Here is a 14,242-nt window from a genome sequence, read left to right on the forward strand (position 1 = left end):
GCTATTATTATTGGCTTGAGCTCAAGGGCGATTCCACGCCAGGACAACCCAAAAATATTTAGGGTATCTCAGATTGTTCTGGCAATTCTCACATAGAAACTTCATTGGGAGGAAGTAAGTTTGACATGCTTTTTAAATGTGTATCACAATTTATTTAATAAAAACATATGTATCTTGATGAAAGTGGCTATTTTAGGCCTCTTTTAGACCTACAGTATCTGTGAATGGTACATGATACAGTCAGACAACATCTTGGTGTCATTATACTCCTTATAGTGTGCTCTAATCTGATTCTAGACCAAATTTCACACATAACAATACGTTTTTTTGTATTTATTTTTTTACCTTTATTTAACTAGGCAAGTCAGTTACAATGACGGCCTACACCGGCCAAACCCGGACGACGCTGGGCCAATTGTGTGCCGCCCTATTGGAATTCAGTACATTAATCAATAATAACCCTGAAAAGAGTCGACTCAAAAATAACAAGTAGTAGAAGTAATATAAGAGGTAGTGTGCATCGTAATAATGGACTGGATACAAGTATAAAGCGGGTAGTGGAATCAATAGTATATATTAGAACAACAGGGTTGACTGTGTGTGTGTGTGTGTGTGTGTGTGTGTGTGTGTGTGTGTGTGTGTGTGTGTGTGTGTGTGTGTGTGTGTGTGTGTGTGTGTGTGTGTGTGTGTGTGTGTGTGTGTGTGTGTGTGTGTGTGTGTGTGTGTGTGCGTGTGTGTGTAAGTTTGTGTATAAGGGTTGTATGTGTGGGTATTCAGTGCAAGCAATTTCTAAGATACATATAGTCTCTCCGGTGCAAATAGTCTCTAAGCTGCAGGTCTGTGCAGGGAGACAGCTAAGTTTAGCTTTTCAGAAATCTGATGGCCTGGTAGTAGAAGCTGTCTCAGATCCTGTTGGTCCGAGACCCGATACTCTGATACCATTTCCCAGATGGTAACAGAGTGAACAGTCTGTGGCTCGGGTGACTGAAGTCCTTGACGATCTTTCGGGCCTTCCTCAGACACGCCTGGTGTAGATGTCCTGGAGGGCAGGGAGCTCTCCCCCAGTTATGCAGTGGGCCAGCCGCACCACTCTCTGTGGGGCCTTTCGGTTGAGGGCGGTGCAGTTGCCGTTCCAGGCGGTGATGCAGCCAGTCAAGATGCTCTCGATTGTGCAGCTGTAGAACTTATTTAGGATTCAACGGCCCATGCCACATTTCTTCAGGCACCTAGGGTTGAAGAGGCTCTGCTGCACCTTTTTCACCACAATGGTGGTGTGATTGGTCCATGTCTGGTTCTCTGTGATGTGCACACAGAGGAACTGTAAGGTTTTTACCCTCTCCCAGCAGCCCTGTCAATGACAATAGGAGCATGCTCCTCCCCCTGTTTCCTGTAGTCTTGTAGTCCTTGGTTTTGCTGACGTGGAGTGAGAGGCTGTTTCTAACCTCCTCCCTGTATTCTGTCTCGTCGCCGTCGACGATCAGGCTCACCACTTTCGTGTTGTCAGCAAACTTAATGATGTTGTTGCAAACGTAATGTGTGGCCACGCAGTTGTGGGTGTACATGTTTATGTGTAACTCTGTGTTGTTGTTTTTGTCGCACTGCTTTGCTTTATCTTGGCCAGGTCACAGTTGTAAATGAGAACTTGTTCTCAACTGGCCTGCCTGGTTAAATAAAGGTGAAATAAAATAAATCCAATAAACATGGCGTTTACCCTGTAGAACCACGACTGCGTGACCTCACACAGTTCCAACTCCATCATCAAGTTTGCTGACGACACAACAGTAGTAGGCCTGATTACCAACAACGACGAGATGGCCTACAGGGAGGAGGTAGGCACTCTGACAGTGTGGTGCCAGGTAAACAACCTCTCCCTCAACGTCAGCAAAACAAAGGAATTGATCGTGGACTTCAGTAGGAACTAGGCTGGGCATACCCCCATCCTCATCAACGGGGCCATTGAGACAGTTCCTCTGCGTACACATCTCCGAGGAGCTAAAATGGTCAAACCACACGGACACTATGGTGAAGAAGGAACGACAGTGACTCTTCAACTTCAGGAGGCTGAAGAAATGTGGCCTGTCCCCGAGGGCCCTCACAGTGTTCTACAGGAGCACCATCGAGAGCATGCTGTCAGGCTTTATCCCAGCCTGATCCGACAACTCCACCTCAACTCCACCTCTATACACTGATTGTGCAAAACATTAGGAACACCTGCTCCTTTCATGACATACACTGACTAGGTGAATCCAGGTGAAAGTTATGATCCCTTATTCATTTCACCTAAATCCACTTCAATCAGTGTAGATGAAGGGGACTTAGAGTAGGATTTTTAAGCCTTGAGACAATTGAGACATGGATTGTGTATGTGTGCCATTCAGAGGGTGAATGGGCAAGACAAAACATGTAAGTGCCTTTGAACAGGGTATGGTAGTAGGTGCCAGGCGTACCAGTTTGAATGTGTAAAGAACTGCACAGCTCATGCTCACCAGTTTCCCATGTGTATCAAGAATGTTCCACCAACCAAAGGACATCCAGCCAACTTGACACAACTGTGGGAAGCATTCCCTGTGGAATGCTTTTGTCACCTCGTAGAGTCCATGCCCCGACAAATTGAGGCTGTTCTGAGGGCAAAAGGGGGTGCAACTCAATATTAGGAAGGTGTTCCTAATGTTTTGTACACTCAGCGTACAACAGACTATTACAGGTGGCTATATAAAAGTATAAACAAATACGCTACCAGCTTTAGATCTCTTGGACTTGAATCATTTCCCATTATAACCAATTTCCCTAAAACAAATATGTAGTTTGTTACATCGTTGTTTCAATGATGAGACAGTCTAAGTAAATCATTAGATCTGAAGGCAAAAATGTACCAAATCCCATGGTTTTTAAGAGATCCTATAGAATGTTGTTTGTTTGATACAGTCATTTTCAATGAACATGTGAACATTCCAACTTGTCTCAACATTCCTTTATCAGCCTGCGAACATTCTATTGCATAGACTCCCATACAACAAAATATATAAAGATGTGAAAAACATAGAACAATTGAATGCCATCAAACCTTTGACACCCGAAAGTGGACACATTTTTGGTCTGGCCCATTGACTATTCGCTGTAGATATATGAGCCTAAAAGGGAACACACCATGTCCTATTGTAAAATCTTGGTGAACAAAATGTATACATTGGTCTCATATGTCCATCTTTTCTGTAATGTATAGACAAAGGTTTTAGGCTTTAGGTTTTTAATAGAAGTCTGTGGTTTTAGGAGATCAATAATCATGAGGTAAAGGAGACGAGGAGAGGAAGGAAGTAATTTAAGAATGTTGAAACACGCCCCTAAGCATCACGGAAGTGCGTGCAAGTAATGTCATATGACTTGTTCAGAACGAGAAATAAAATGTTGCTAATCCGTGAATAAAAGTGGACCTAAACGGTGAATGATATCCAAAGCAAACACGGTAATATTGACCCTATGTATTTTTTTTAACATATTTTAGTTTTTGTCATTGATCATCGGTTTGCAGGTAATAACTTTGTGAGAGAGCATATCGTACCGTCGTTAGCTAACGTTACAGCTTAAGTATTCGTCACGAGTGGTGACTAACGTTAGCTAGGATGGCTAACGTGAACTAGACATAGACATTCGACAAAGTAGCCAAATAAAATGAATGCAAACTGGTGTTAGCTGACGGTTCTCATCAACCCCACCTCACCTCTTTAGTTACTAAAGAGATAAACAAGCACACGCTGAATGATGGCTAACCAATTTCAGAATCATCTTACTTCCTTCCTTCCTTTAACAGGAGGATATTTAATACCAGCCTATTAGCTGCATACTAGCCTTCGTCTTCTTGTTTCCACAGAAATGGATGAGATAAGAATATCTCCTGATTACAACTGGTTCAGAAGCACAGTGCCACTGAAAAAAGTAAGCAAAAACACCATATCCCACTCCACAATAGCCTAGCTAGCTTTATCACTACAGTTGATTCAGTTGCTGGCCATTCGCATAGCCCGTATGAACTCAATACAGTAAGATTTAATTGAACAGTTATACTATATATCTTCAGTTTGTTGACATTTACGAGTCCAACACCACAGTCTTCTTAAATATCCCTTTCATTGACGTGATCCCATCTAGAAACACAGTTCTTTGTTATAGAATTTGCTATAATATTACATGGAATGTTTTGCATTTATGGGTTGTACGTTCATGTTTCACCTCTGTATCATCTCTCTAGATTATAGTGGACGACGATGACAGCAAGGTGTGGTCCTTGTATGACGCAGGCCCAAAGAGCATCAGGTGTCCCATCATATTCCTTCCCCCTGTGAGTGGGACAGCAGAGGTGTTCTTCCAGCAGGTCTTAGCCCTGACAGGCTGGGGCTACAGAGTCATCTCAGTGAGTCACTGTGAAAGAACACCTTTATGGCTTGTAATATCTTCAATTCATTAAGATATTCATCATCCACAGTCAAATGACCAAGGTACTTCTTTTGGAATATTAGATACACTAGACTGAGTCCACTCTACAGGTTATGTGATGCTTATTTATTCAGTGTAGAGGCAACCAGTGCAAAGCAAACATTTTGGCTGTTAGGCCATCCTCCGTGTTTGGAATTTAAAATAAAAAGCCTTTTATATAAAGAACTTTGGACAAACTGTATTGGGACTGTATGGTGAGAATTTAGAATTGATCAGTGATGGATGAAAGACCACGTCTAACGAATGCTGGTATTTTGATATTTGACCTACACTGTTAATATAACTAATATAACAGTAAGACAAGCAAAACTGAGGAGTGTAATTAAGTCTAATGCTTTTATAAGCATCTTTATGAGGCTGGTATATAGTTTTAATTGCTCTATAGGTTCATAAAGGTGTTTTCAGATTTTTTTTGACCAAATAGTAAGAGAGAATGACAGTGGGGAAAGATAGAGGGAGGTTGTGTGAAAGGGCAGTAGGCTGGATTTGATCCCATGCCGATACTAAAGACGCGTGCTGGAGGCTTTACTTCTAGACCAGCCAGGGTACAATACAAGTCTGATGTAGGAGTAGAAATCTTTCACTAGGCTATATTCCAAGTGATTTTTATTTGACCCAGGCACCATTGAATGTCATGACAGTAACATCACACTGAGTGGCATAGAGTTGATTCTGGTTGCTTGTCTGTAGCTACTAGGTTCATCTAGTGCTTTTAGCTGTTAGAGATTTGGTTTTGTTTCGTTTTAGAACTGTATGCAAAAACAAGGATAAAACACATCCGAAGCGAAGAAGTTTACCCAACACAGGAGCATTTTGATCTGGATTAAATGTTTTAAAACTAGCCCCAGGGGTTCTGGATATATTCTACAAGTTAAGGTTTATGAAAATGACTTGTTTTTTCTCTCTCGCTCAGCTGCAGTATCCTGTGTATTGGGATCTCTTGGAGTTCTGTGATGGATTTCGGAAGCTTCTCGATCACTTGCAATTGGACAAGGTTTGTATTACCATGGAAAACTTGTAACGCTAGTCTTTTATGGTTTTACAATGGTATGACCTGGAATTATGCAAAACCGACAGCTATAATGCGTTTTTAATATAATAATATATGCCATTTAGCAGACGCTTTTCTCCAAAGTGACTTAGTCATGCGTGCATACTGCATACATTTTACGTATGGTTGGCACCGAGAATCAAACCCACAACCCTGGTGGTGCAAGCACCATGATCTACCAACTGAGCCATACAGGACCATATTATTACTATATTAATGTTATTATTACACAATACATTATTACTTGTTATAAACATGTATGAGCCTTTATAATTGTCTTATTATAATTTATGTAGCAAATGTTCAATATAGTCATGATCATTGTGAGACATAAGGGACTTCCATTATAAGGCGTGTCATAAGCATGTATTCTAAGTGCATCGTAATGCATTAAGGCTTTAAGTAAAGTGTCAGACTATTTCTATTGTTATAGGTCCATCTATTTGGTGCTTCTCTGGGCGGCTTCCTGGCCCAGAAGTTTGCCGAGCACACACACAAGTCTCCCAGAGTCCACTCTCTGATCCTGTGCAACTCCTTCAGTGACACCTCCATCTTCAACCAGACATTGACAGCCAACAGGTACAGTCCTGGGTTGTATTCCTTAAGGAACACTGTAGCAAAATGAAAACAAGCATTTCTTATTGGACAAGTCCAAGTAGTCCTGCCCTGTTTGTCTGTTTTGTTCGATTTGGTGCCTAATGAATAAGACCCTGTTTTACCCTTACCGTGCTGTGGAGGAAGAACAGGGTCGTGTTCAGTGGACTAACGTTGTGGAGCGGTGCAGATAGAAATGAATAGAGCTGACACGATTCCTTTCTCTACATGTCAGAAAGGCAACATTTTACCCTGCTGAACGCGACCCAGGTGTTTGTCAAAACGCAAAACATAGCCTTTGTTTATGGTCTGTCATTACAAATGTAATATGTGTGATGTGTAGGCCTCCGTAGTTCATTAAAGTTACATGTTTGCCAGTCTTGTCTTTTTTGGTTTAGCCTTACCATTTAGCTTTGAGCCGCAGAAGTTTCGCTATTCTCTACCTGTTGATCCCTGTTCTGAGTCATTCATACAGGGACGCCATGTTATTTCTTGCCTTCCAGTTTTTGGTTGATGCCCGCCTTCATGTTGAAGAAGATTGTCCTGGGGAACTTCGCTAAAGGACCTGTCGACCCCAAGATGGCCGACGCAATCGACTTTATGGTCGACAGAGTAAGTTCCAGACCTCCACTAAAGGGGTAATCTGAAATTGTTTTGGTAAACAGCTGAGGGATTGTCTAGAGAAATGTAACCACTCAAATTCACAGCAGAGATGCATATTTTGGGTTTTGATGAGGTATGACAGTTACCACCTCTCTCTCTCTCTCTCTCTCTCTCACCCCCCCTTCTCTCTCTTTCGCTCTCTCTCTCTCCCCCTCCCTAGCTGGAGAGCCTGAACCAGGGTGACCTAGCCTCCAGACTAACACTCAACTGTCAGAACTCCTACGTGGAGCCTCACAAGATAAAGGACCTGGCCGTCACCATTATGGATGTAGGAGGAACTGCTGCTCATTTGCAGCATTTTATTTCCATTCTTGTTTACTGTACATCTCACTTTACATATCAGTAGGGATTGGCTGTTTTATGGCTTGTGGGTGGGTCATTGGAGCTGTAACCTGGATGTGTTCTGTGCTTATGCATATGTATGCGACTGTGTATGTGTGTAACTGTGTGTGTGCTACTTGTTTGTGTGCGTGTTTCATTTGGTTTAAAGGTGTTCGACCAGAGTGCCCTGTCACACGAGGCGAAAGAGGAAATGTATAAGCTGTATCCAAATGCCAGACGGGCTCACCTCAAAACGGGTGGAAACTTCCCCTACCTGTGTAGGAGTGCTGAGGTCAACCTATACATACAGGTGAGCACATCAGAGTTGAAAAGACACACTAACTGTACCATTTAAACCACCAGATATGATAAATATTACACAATATATGTCATGTCAGGGGATATATATGTGATGTGACTTTCCCCTTACATTGTATTAGGAACAGAAATTCATAAGAAAGTGATGTCTGTCATCAAAACCTCTTTTGTAGCACAGATGCGGCTGGTTGGCCTGGAGAGGAAGCCGTGGTATTATCTCACCACTTTAGTATGTTTATCTTGTATATTTCAGACTCAGCTGGTGATGATAGTGTCAACTGTTCTACTCTCATACCGCTCTCACCTCAACCTGTTTGGATAATGTGCTATTTTATTTTTTGCCAATATTTGCTGCTGCGCATGTTGTGTATTTTGTGGAATTGCTTTAGTGCGACATTGTTGTAATTTCTCAGCTCTTGTCATTTTATTTTCTCTGGAAATGTGAAGAGTTGATCCCGGCTACCGGTGTTTATTTTTAAAATTGTATTTAACTTGGCAGGTCATTAAAGTCATGACAGAAAGAGAGGTAATCCCACACTGTTGAATGTTCTAACAATTCTCAGACACGTATATCTAGTAGTGTAGCCTCGTTAATGTATTAAACATGTGAGTTTGTGATGAATCCAGCAGTGCAGGCTCCTGCACATTTCTTATTGCCATTTCATTGTGTTACTACTATGGTGCTATTTCTATAGAAACAACCTTAAACAGTCATAGGCCACAAGCATCACTATGTACCAGATAGTTACCAATTGTGCTGACTTCTTTGATGTAAGTCAAGTATCCATTGTTGGTACATACATACTACTGTAGTTAGTTAATACCAATGTACATACCAATGTAAATACCAAGTACTAGCTGGAAATCAGGCTGTAAAATAAAGATTTTTGTATGTATCTACAACCACCAGATAGACAACAATTTTGAATAGCACCACTAAACATAGTCAAACACTTGAATCCACAGCTTCCTCTCCAGGCTAACCCAACCAGCTGCATCTGTGCTACAAAAGAGGTTTTGATCACTGACATCCCTTGTTAATCCCTAGTGTCAAGTGTTTGACTATGTTTTAAGTGGTGCTTTTCAAGATTGTCTGTCTGGTGTTTGGAGATGCAGCCAAAAATATTTATTTCCAGCTAGTACTTGGTATGTACATTGGTATTAACTAACTACAGTAGTAACTATGTACCAACAATGGATACTTGACTTGCATCAAAGAAGTCAGCACAATTGGTAACTATCTGTTACCAAATGGTACATAGTGATGCTTGTGGCCTATGACCATTTAACTTCTCTAGGGTAGGGGGCAGCATTGGGAATTTTGGATGAAAAGCTGCCCAAAATGAAACTGCCTGCTACTCAGCCATAAAAGCTAGAATATGCATATAATTAGTAGATTTAGATAGAAAACACTCTGAGATTTCTAGAACTGTTTGAATGATGTCTGTGAGTATAACAGAACTCATATGGCAGGAAAAAACCTGAGAAAAAATCCAACCAGGAAGTGGGAAATCTGAGGTTTGTAGTTCTTCAACTCATGGCCTATCGAATATACAGTGTCTATGGGGTCATATTGCACTTCCTAAGGCTTCCACTAGATGTCAAGAGTCTTTAGAATCTTGTTTGAGGCTTCTACTGTGAAGTGGGGGCGAATGAGAGGGGATTGAGTAAGGTCTCTACCAGAGTGCCATGAGCTGACCACGCGCGTTCACGTGAGAGTTAGCTTGCGTTCCATTGCAATTCTAAAGACAAAGGAATTCTCCGGTTGGAACATTATTGAAGATTTATGTTAAAAACATCCTAAAGATTGGTTCTATACATCGTTTGATATGTTTCTACAGACTGTAACGGAACTTTTTGACTTTTTGTCTGCAGCTAGTGATCGCGCCTCATGAATTTTGATTACTGGGCTAAACGCGTGAACAAAAAGGAGATATTTGGACATAAATGATGGACTATCGAACAAATCAAACATTTATTGTGGAACTCGGATTCCCGGGAGTGCATTCTGTACTCAGATTATAGCATGGTGTGCTTTTTCCGTAAAGATTTTTTGAAATCTGACAGAGCTGTTGCATTAAGGAGAAGTGGATCTAAAATTCCATGCATAACAGTTGTATCTTTTAGCAATGTTTATTATGAGTATTTCTGTAAATTGATGTGTCTCTCTGCAAAATCACTGGATGTTTTGCAACTACTGAACATAACGCGCCAATGTAAACTCAGATTTTTTTTATATAAATATGAACTTTACTGAACAAAACATACATGTTTTGTGTAACATGAAGTCCTATGAGTGTCATCTGATGAAGATCATCAAAGGTTAGTGATTAATTTTATCTCTATTTCTGCTTTTTGTGACTCCTCTCTTTGGCTGGAGAAATGGCTGTGTTTTTCTGTGACTTGGCTCTGACCTAACATAATCGTTTGGTGTGCTTTCGTTGTAAAGCCTTTTTCAAATCGGACACTGTGGCTGGATTTACAACAAGTGTATCTTTAAAATGGTGTAAAATACTTGTATGTTTGAGGAATTTTAATTACGTGATTTCTGTTTTGAATTTGGTGCCCTGCAGTTTCACTGGCTGTTGACGAGGTGGGACGCGTCCCACATACCCTAGTGATTAAGGTTGTTTCTATAGAAATAGCACCATAGTAGTAACACAATGAAATGGCAATAAGAAATGTGCAGGACCCTGCACTGCTGGATTCATCACAAACTCACATGTTTAATACATTAACGAGGCTATACTACTAGATGTACGTGTCTGAGAATTGTTAGAACATTCAACAGTGTGGGGTTACCTCTCCTTCTGTCATGACTTTACTTATTGTACCTGCAAGTTAGCCTTGTACCAACATCCTGATCTCAAGCTTACATTCTGTAAGGGTGGTCATATGAGGCTTCCTGCAAGTAACTTCATATGGACTATTTCTGAACATGTTCTCTCTGTCTCGATCCCTCTCCTCAGATTCACCTGCGGCAGTTCCACGGGACGCGGTACGCCGCCATCAACTCGGACATGGTGAGTGCAGAGGAGCTGGAGGTACAGAAGAGCCACCTGGTGAATAGCGCCAACGACCAATGACGAGACTGTTACCCAGCACCTTCTCCTCTCTCCCAGCTCGGACCGACAGGCCAGAACCATAGAATTGGATTGGCTGATTCTGATTCTGTGGGGCAGAACTATGGGAACTACGTTTCCCTGACCAGCAAAACAGCCAAGAAAATGTCAACCATAGAAATTAGAATGACTCAATTCTATTTCTGTATTTCTATGATCTCAACCATCATCACCACCGTCGCCACGACTGGTCACACACGGATCTATGGATCCACTTGTTAAGAAAGGTCATCTCTTCACCTGATCTCCTTTCTGTTTTTTCTACGATATTGAATACAATCAATCCACAAGTTGAACTGATACTATTTTTACTTTACAGTTAAAAAGACATTTTAATTATCACTGTTACTGTAAATAGAGCGTAATTGGCTACGTTGCTTTGAGAGAAGAAACGCCATACGATGCCATGTTATGAACCTTTTGCCTTATGTGATATAAATCTCATGCATTTAATTGATGTTGCACTTTTGAATTCCATGTTTTTCCTTCTATGTTTATGGTTAACTGCCAACCGTGGCGATACTCAGTAAGCTAGAAAACCTGCACTGATTAGATATACAGCTGAGGATGTTAGTCGGAAGAAATGATGTATAATGTTATATTTCATTTGTAATTGAATAAAGCCTTGAAAACATGCCATGTGGGTTTTTGTGTCATTTCAACCAACTTTCTATGCATTTATATAGGTTGTTATATGCTGTTATGAATGCCTACGTCATATTTGTGCTGGAATGATGTAAAGCACAATAAATGCATTATGCACAAGATGTCATGTTGATAGCACATTTTCCATAATGCTGGGGGTTGGTCTATTGCAGGGATCATCAACTACATCCAGCCACGGGATGATTTATATTTTTTTGAGCGGATGGTCATGGGGGCCGGAACATACACTACCGTTCAAAAGTTTGGGGCTTAGAAATGTCCATGTTTTTGAAAAAAGCACTTTTTTTGTGTCCATTTAAAATAACATCAAATGGATCAGAAATTCGGTGTAGACATTGTTACAGTTATAAATGACTTTTGTAGCTGGAAACTGCTGATTTTTGTAATCTACATAGGTGTACAGAGGCCCATTATCAGCAACCATCACTCCTGTGTTCCAATGGCACGTTGTGTTAGCTAATCCAAGTTTATAATTTTAAAAGGCTAATTGATCATTAGAAAACCCTTTTGCAATTATGTTAGCACAGCTGAAAACTGTTGTGCTGATTAAAGAAGCAATAAAACTGTCCTTTAGACTAGTTGAGTATCTGGAGCATCAGCATTTGTGGGTTTGATTACAGGCTAAAAATGGCCAGAAACAAAGAACTTTCTTCTGAAACTCGTCAGTCTATTTTTCTTCTGAGAAATGACGTCTATTCCATGCGAGAAATTGCCAAGAAACTGAAGATCTGGTACAACGCTGTGTACTACTCCCTTCACAGAACAGCGCAAACTGGCTCTAACCAGAATATAAAGAGGAGTGGGAGGCCTCGGTGTACAACTCAGCAAGAGGACAAGTACATTAGAGTGTATAGTTTGAGAAACAGACACCTCACAAGTCCTCAACTGGCAGCTTTATTAAATAGTACCCTCAAAACACCAGTCTCAACGTTAACAGTGAAGAGGCGACTCTGGGATGCTGGCCTTCTAGGCAGAGTTCCTCTGTCCAGTGTCTGTTCTTTTGCCCATCTTAATATTTTCTTTTTTTTTATTGGCCAGTCTGAGATATGGCTTTTTCTTTGCAACTCTGCTTAGCTGGCCAGCATCCCGGAGTCGCCTCATTAACAATGTCTACACTGTATTTCTGATCAATTTGATGCTATTTTAATGGACAAAAAATTATATTTTCTTTCAAAAACAAGGACATTTCTAAGCGACCCGAAACCTTTGAACGGTAGTGTAATTACAAATAATTTGTAAACTGCAAATGAACTGCAAGAAGCCCAAACAGATATAATATTGGAATATAACGTACTTTCAAACCTTGCTTATCACGTGTCTAGTATTCGTGGAAATAATTGGGAACAGATTTACCAAATTAAAATCAATTGAAGCTGATTTCTTGGTGTTTTACAGTTTGTTATATTCAACAACAAAAAAACATTGTTCAGAAAACTTGGGAGGCCAAAGAAAACCACAGAATTTGGCCCGCAGGCTGCCAGGTGGGGAACCCTGGTCTAGTGGTAGTGCTGCTGCCCCCAGGACCACATGACAGTGAAGGCAGCAGTTTGATCCCCTGTTCCACCACTCACTCTCCACTATAGCCCTGTCATCTATTTCATCTGTTTTAATACGTCAATAAATCTTCAAAAGACACTTCAAATATATATTTTTAAAGAAAGTTTCACAAAAATATTTCTGTATAGAAAGTCAATTAACAAATTCATACCTCATCACAGTTGTTGATCATCAATTGTTTAATTGACTTAAATGTACAAGCCAAACAGTGATCAACTAAATAACAGTCCATTCCAGTGCATTGTCCATCAATACAAGAAAATAGAAAACAGTTAAGCATTTGTTAAAAATAGATCTTTACACAATATGTATGGCATTTTATGGTAAAAATCTACCATGTGGTAGAACCACCCCCTATTTTAGTTATTGAGCTGCATAGTCATGAACAGTTGTAATTTAGTAGACTGAGTTGGCATTGCAGTCCGGTACAGAAGAGAGCAATGTGGAATACTTCACAACACAGCTGAAAGCAGTATAAAACAAGTGGTCTATCGCTAGTAAAACATTGAAAAAAGCATTAAATTACTATGGCAGATGTAGAGAGAAAACATTTTCTACTTCTCAGGTATGAAAAAATTTAAAAAATTAAATGGTAGAATATTTGTTTTCTTTTCAGGCATGAAAAAGCTAGTGATTGTTAATTTATTATGCCCTCTTTGCCTTTTCGGCTAAACAACAAGTGGTTAAATGCATGGTGCCTAGATAGTTATACCTTGCCTTGAATATGGAAATATAATGGCTTAGTAGAACATTTATTTTCATTGCACCTGCACCAGTAGAGCAACAATTGTACGCATTTACAGTGCACCCCCCCACACACAAAAAAACTCTTAACATTTAATTCAGTTGAACTCAGAGAAAAACACTGACTGCTAGAGTTCTCTGTATGACAGACAAACATGGATCCTTGACTGATCCAGGGTTCGAATTACAGGTTGCTGGGCACCATAACATATTAGATATACACTGCTCAAAAAAATAAAGGGAACACTTAAACAACACAATGTAACTCCAAGTCAATCACACTTCTGTGAAATCAAACTGTCCACTTAGGAAGCAACACTGATTGACAATAAATTTCACATGCTGTTGTGCAAATGGAATAGACAAAAGGTGGAAATTATAGGCAATTAGCAAGACACCCCCAATAAAGGAGTGGTATTGCAGGTGGTGACCACAGACCACTTCTCAGTTCCTATGCTTCCTGGCTGATGTTTTGGTCACTTTTGAATGCTGGCGGTGCTTTCACTCTAGTGGTAGCATGAGTCTACAACCCACACAAGTGGCTCAGGTAGTGCAGCTCATCCAGGATGGCACATCAATGCGAGCTGTGGCAAGAAGGTTTGCTGTGTCTGTCAGCGTAGTGTCCAGAGCATGGAGGCGCTACCAGGAGACAGGCCAGTACATCAGGAGACGTGGAGGAGGCCGTAGGAGGGCAACAACCCAGCAGCAGGACCGC

General features: G+C 40.7%; 1 protein-coding gene across 1 annotated transcript; it reads left to right on the forward strand.

The window, feature by feature from the left end:
- Positions 1-3,349: 3,349 nt before the first annotated feature.
- spg21 (SPG21 abhydrolase domain containing, maspardin) lies at positions 3,350-11,196 on the forward strand. Its single transcript, XM_038994737.1, has 9 exons — positions 3,350-3,463; positions 3,869-3,933; positions 4,247-4,408; positions 5,405-5,485; positions 5,976-6,121; positions 6,640-6,748; positions 6,960-7,067; positions 7,290-7,430; positions 10,408-11,196. The coding sequence occupies exons 2-9, from the start codon at positions 3,871-3,873 to the stop codon at positions 10,522-10,524; spliced, it is 927 nt and encodes a 308-aa protein (XP_038850665.1). The 5' UTR covers positions 3,350-3,463; positions 3,869-3,870; the 3' UTR covers positions 10,525-11,196.
- Positions 11,197-14,242: the final 3,046 nt, after the last annotated feature.

This window comes from Salvelinus namaycush, chromosome 1, assembly GCF_016432855.1.
Source record: "Salvelinus namaycush isolate Seneca chromosome 1, SaNama_1.0, whole genome shotgun sequence".
NCBI classification, from domain to species: Eukaryota; Metazoa; Chordata; class Actinopteri; order Salmoniformes; family Salmonidae; genus Salvelinus; species Salvelinus namaycush.

What these genes read in the sequence shown, in the direction of transcription:
- spg21 (XM_038994737.1), top strand. Translation starts at nt 3,871, where the DNA reads ATGGATGAGATAAGAATATCTCCTGATTACAACTGGTTCAGAAGCACA. An exon ending in GCACAGTGCCACTGAAAAAA is followed by an intron (nt 3,934 to 4,246) that starts GTAAGCAAAAAC and finishes TCATCTCTCTAG; the next exon opens with ATTATAGTGGACGACGATGA. An exon ending in ATCACTTGCAATTGGACAAG is followed by an intron (nt 5,486 to 5,975) that starts GTTTGTATTACC and finishes CTATTGTTATAG; the next exon opens with GTCCATCTATTTGGTGCTTC.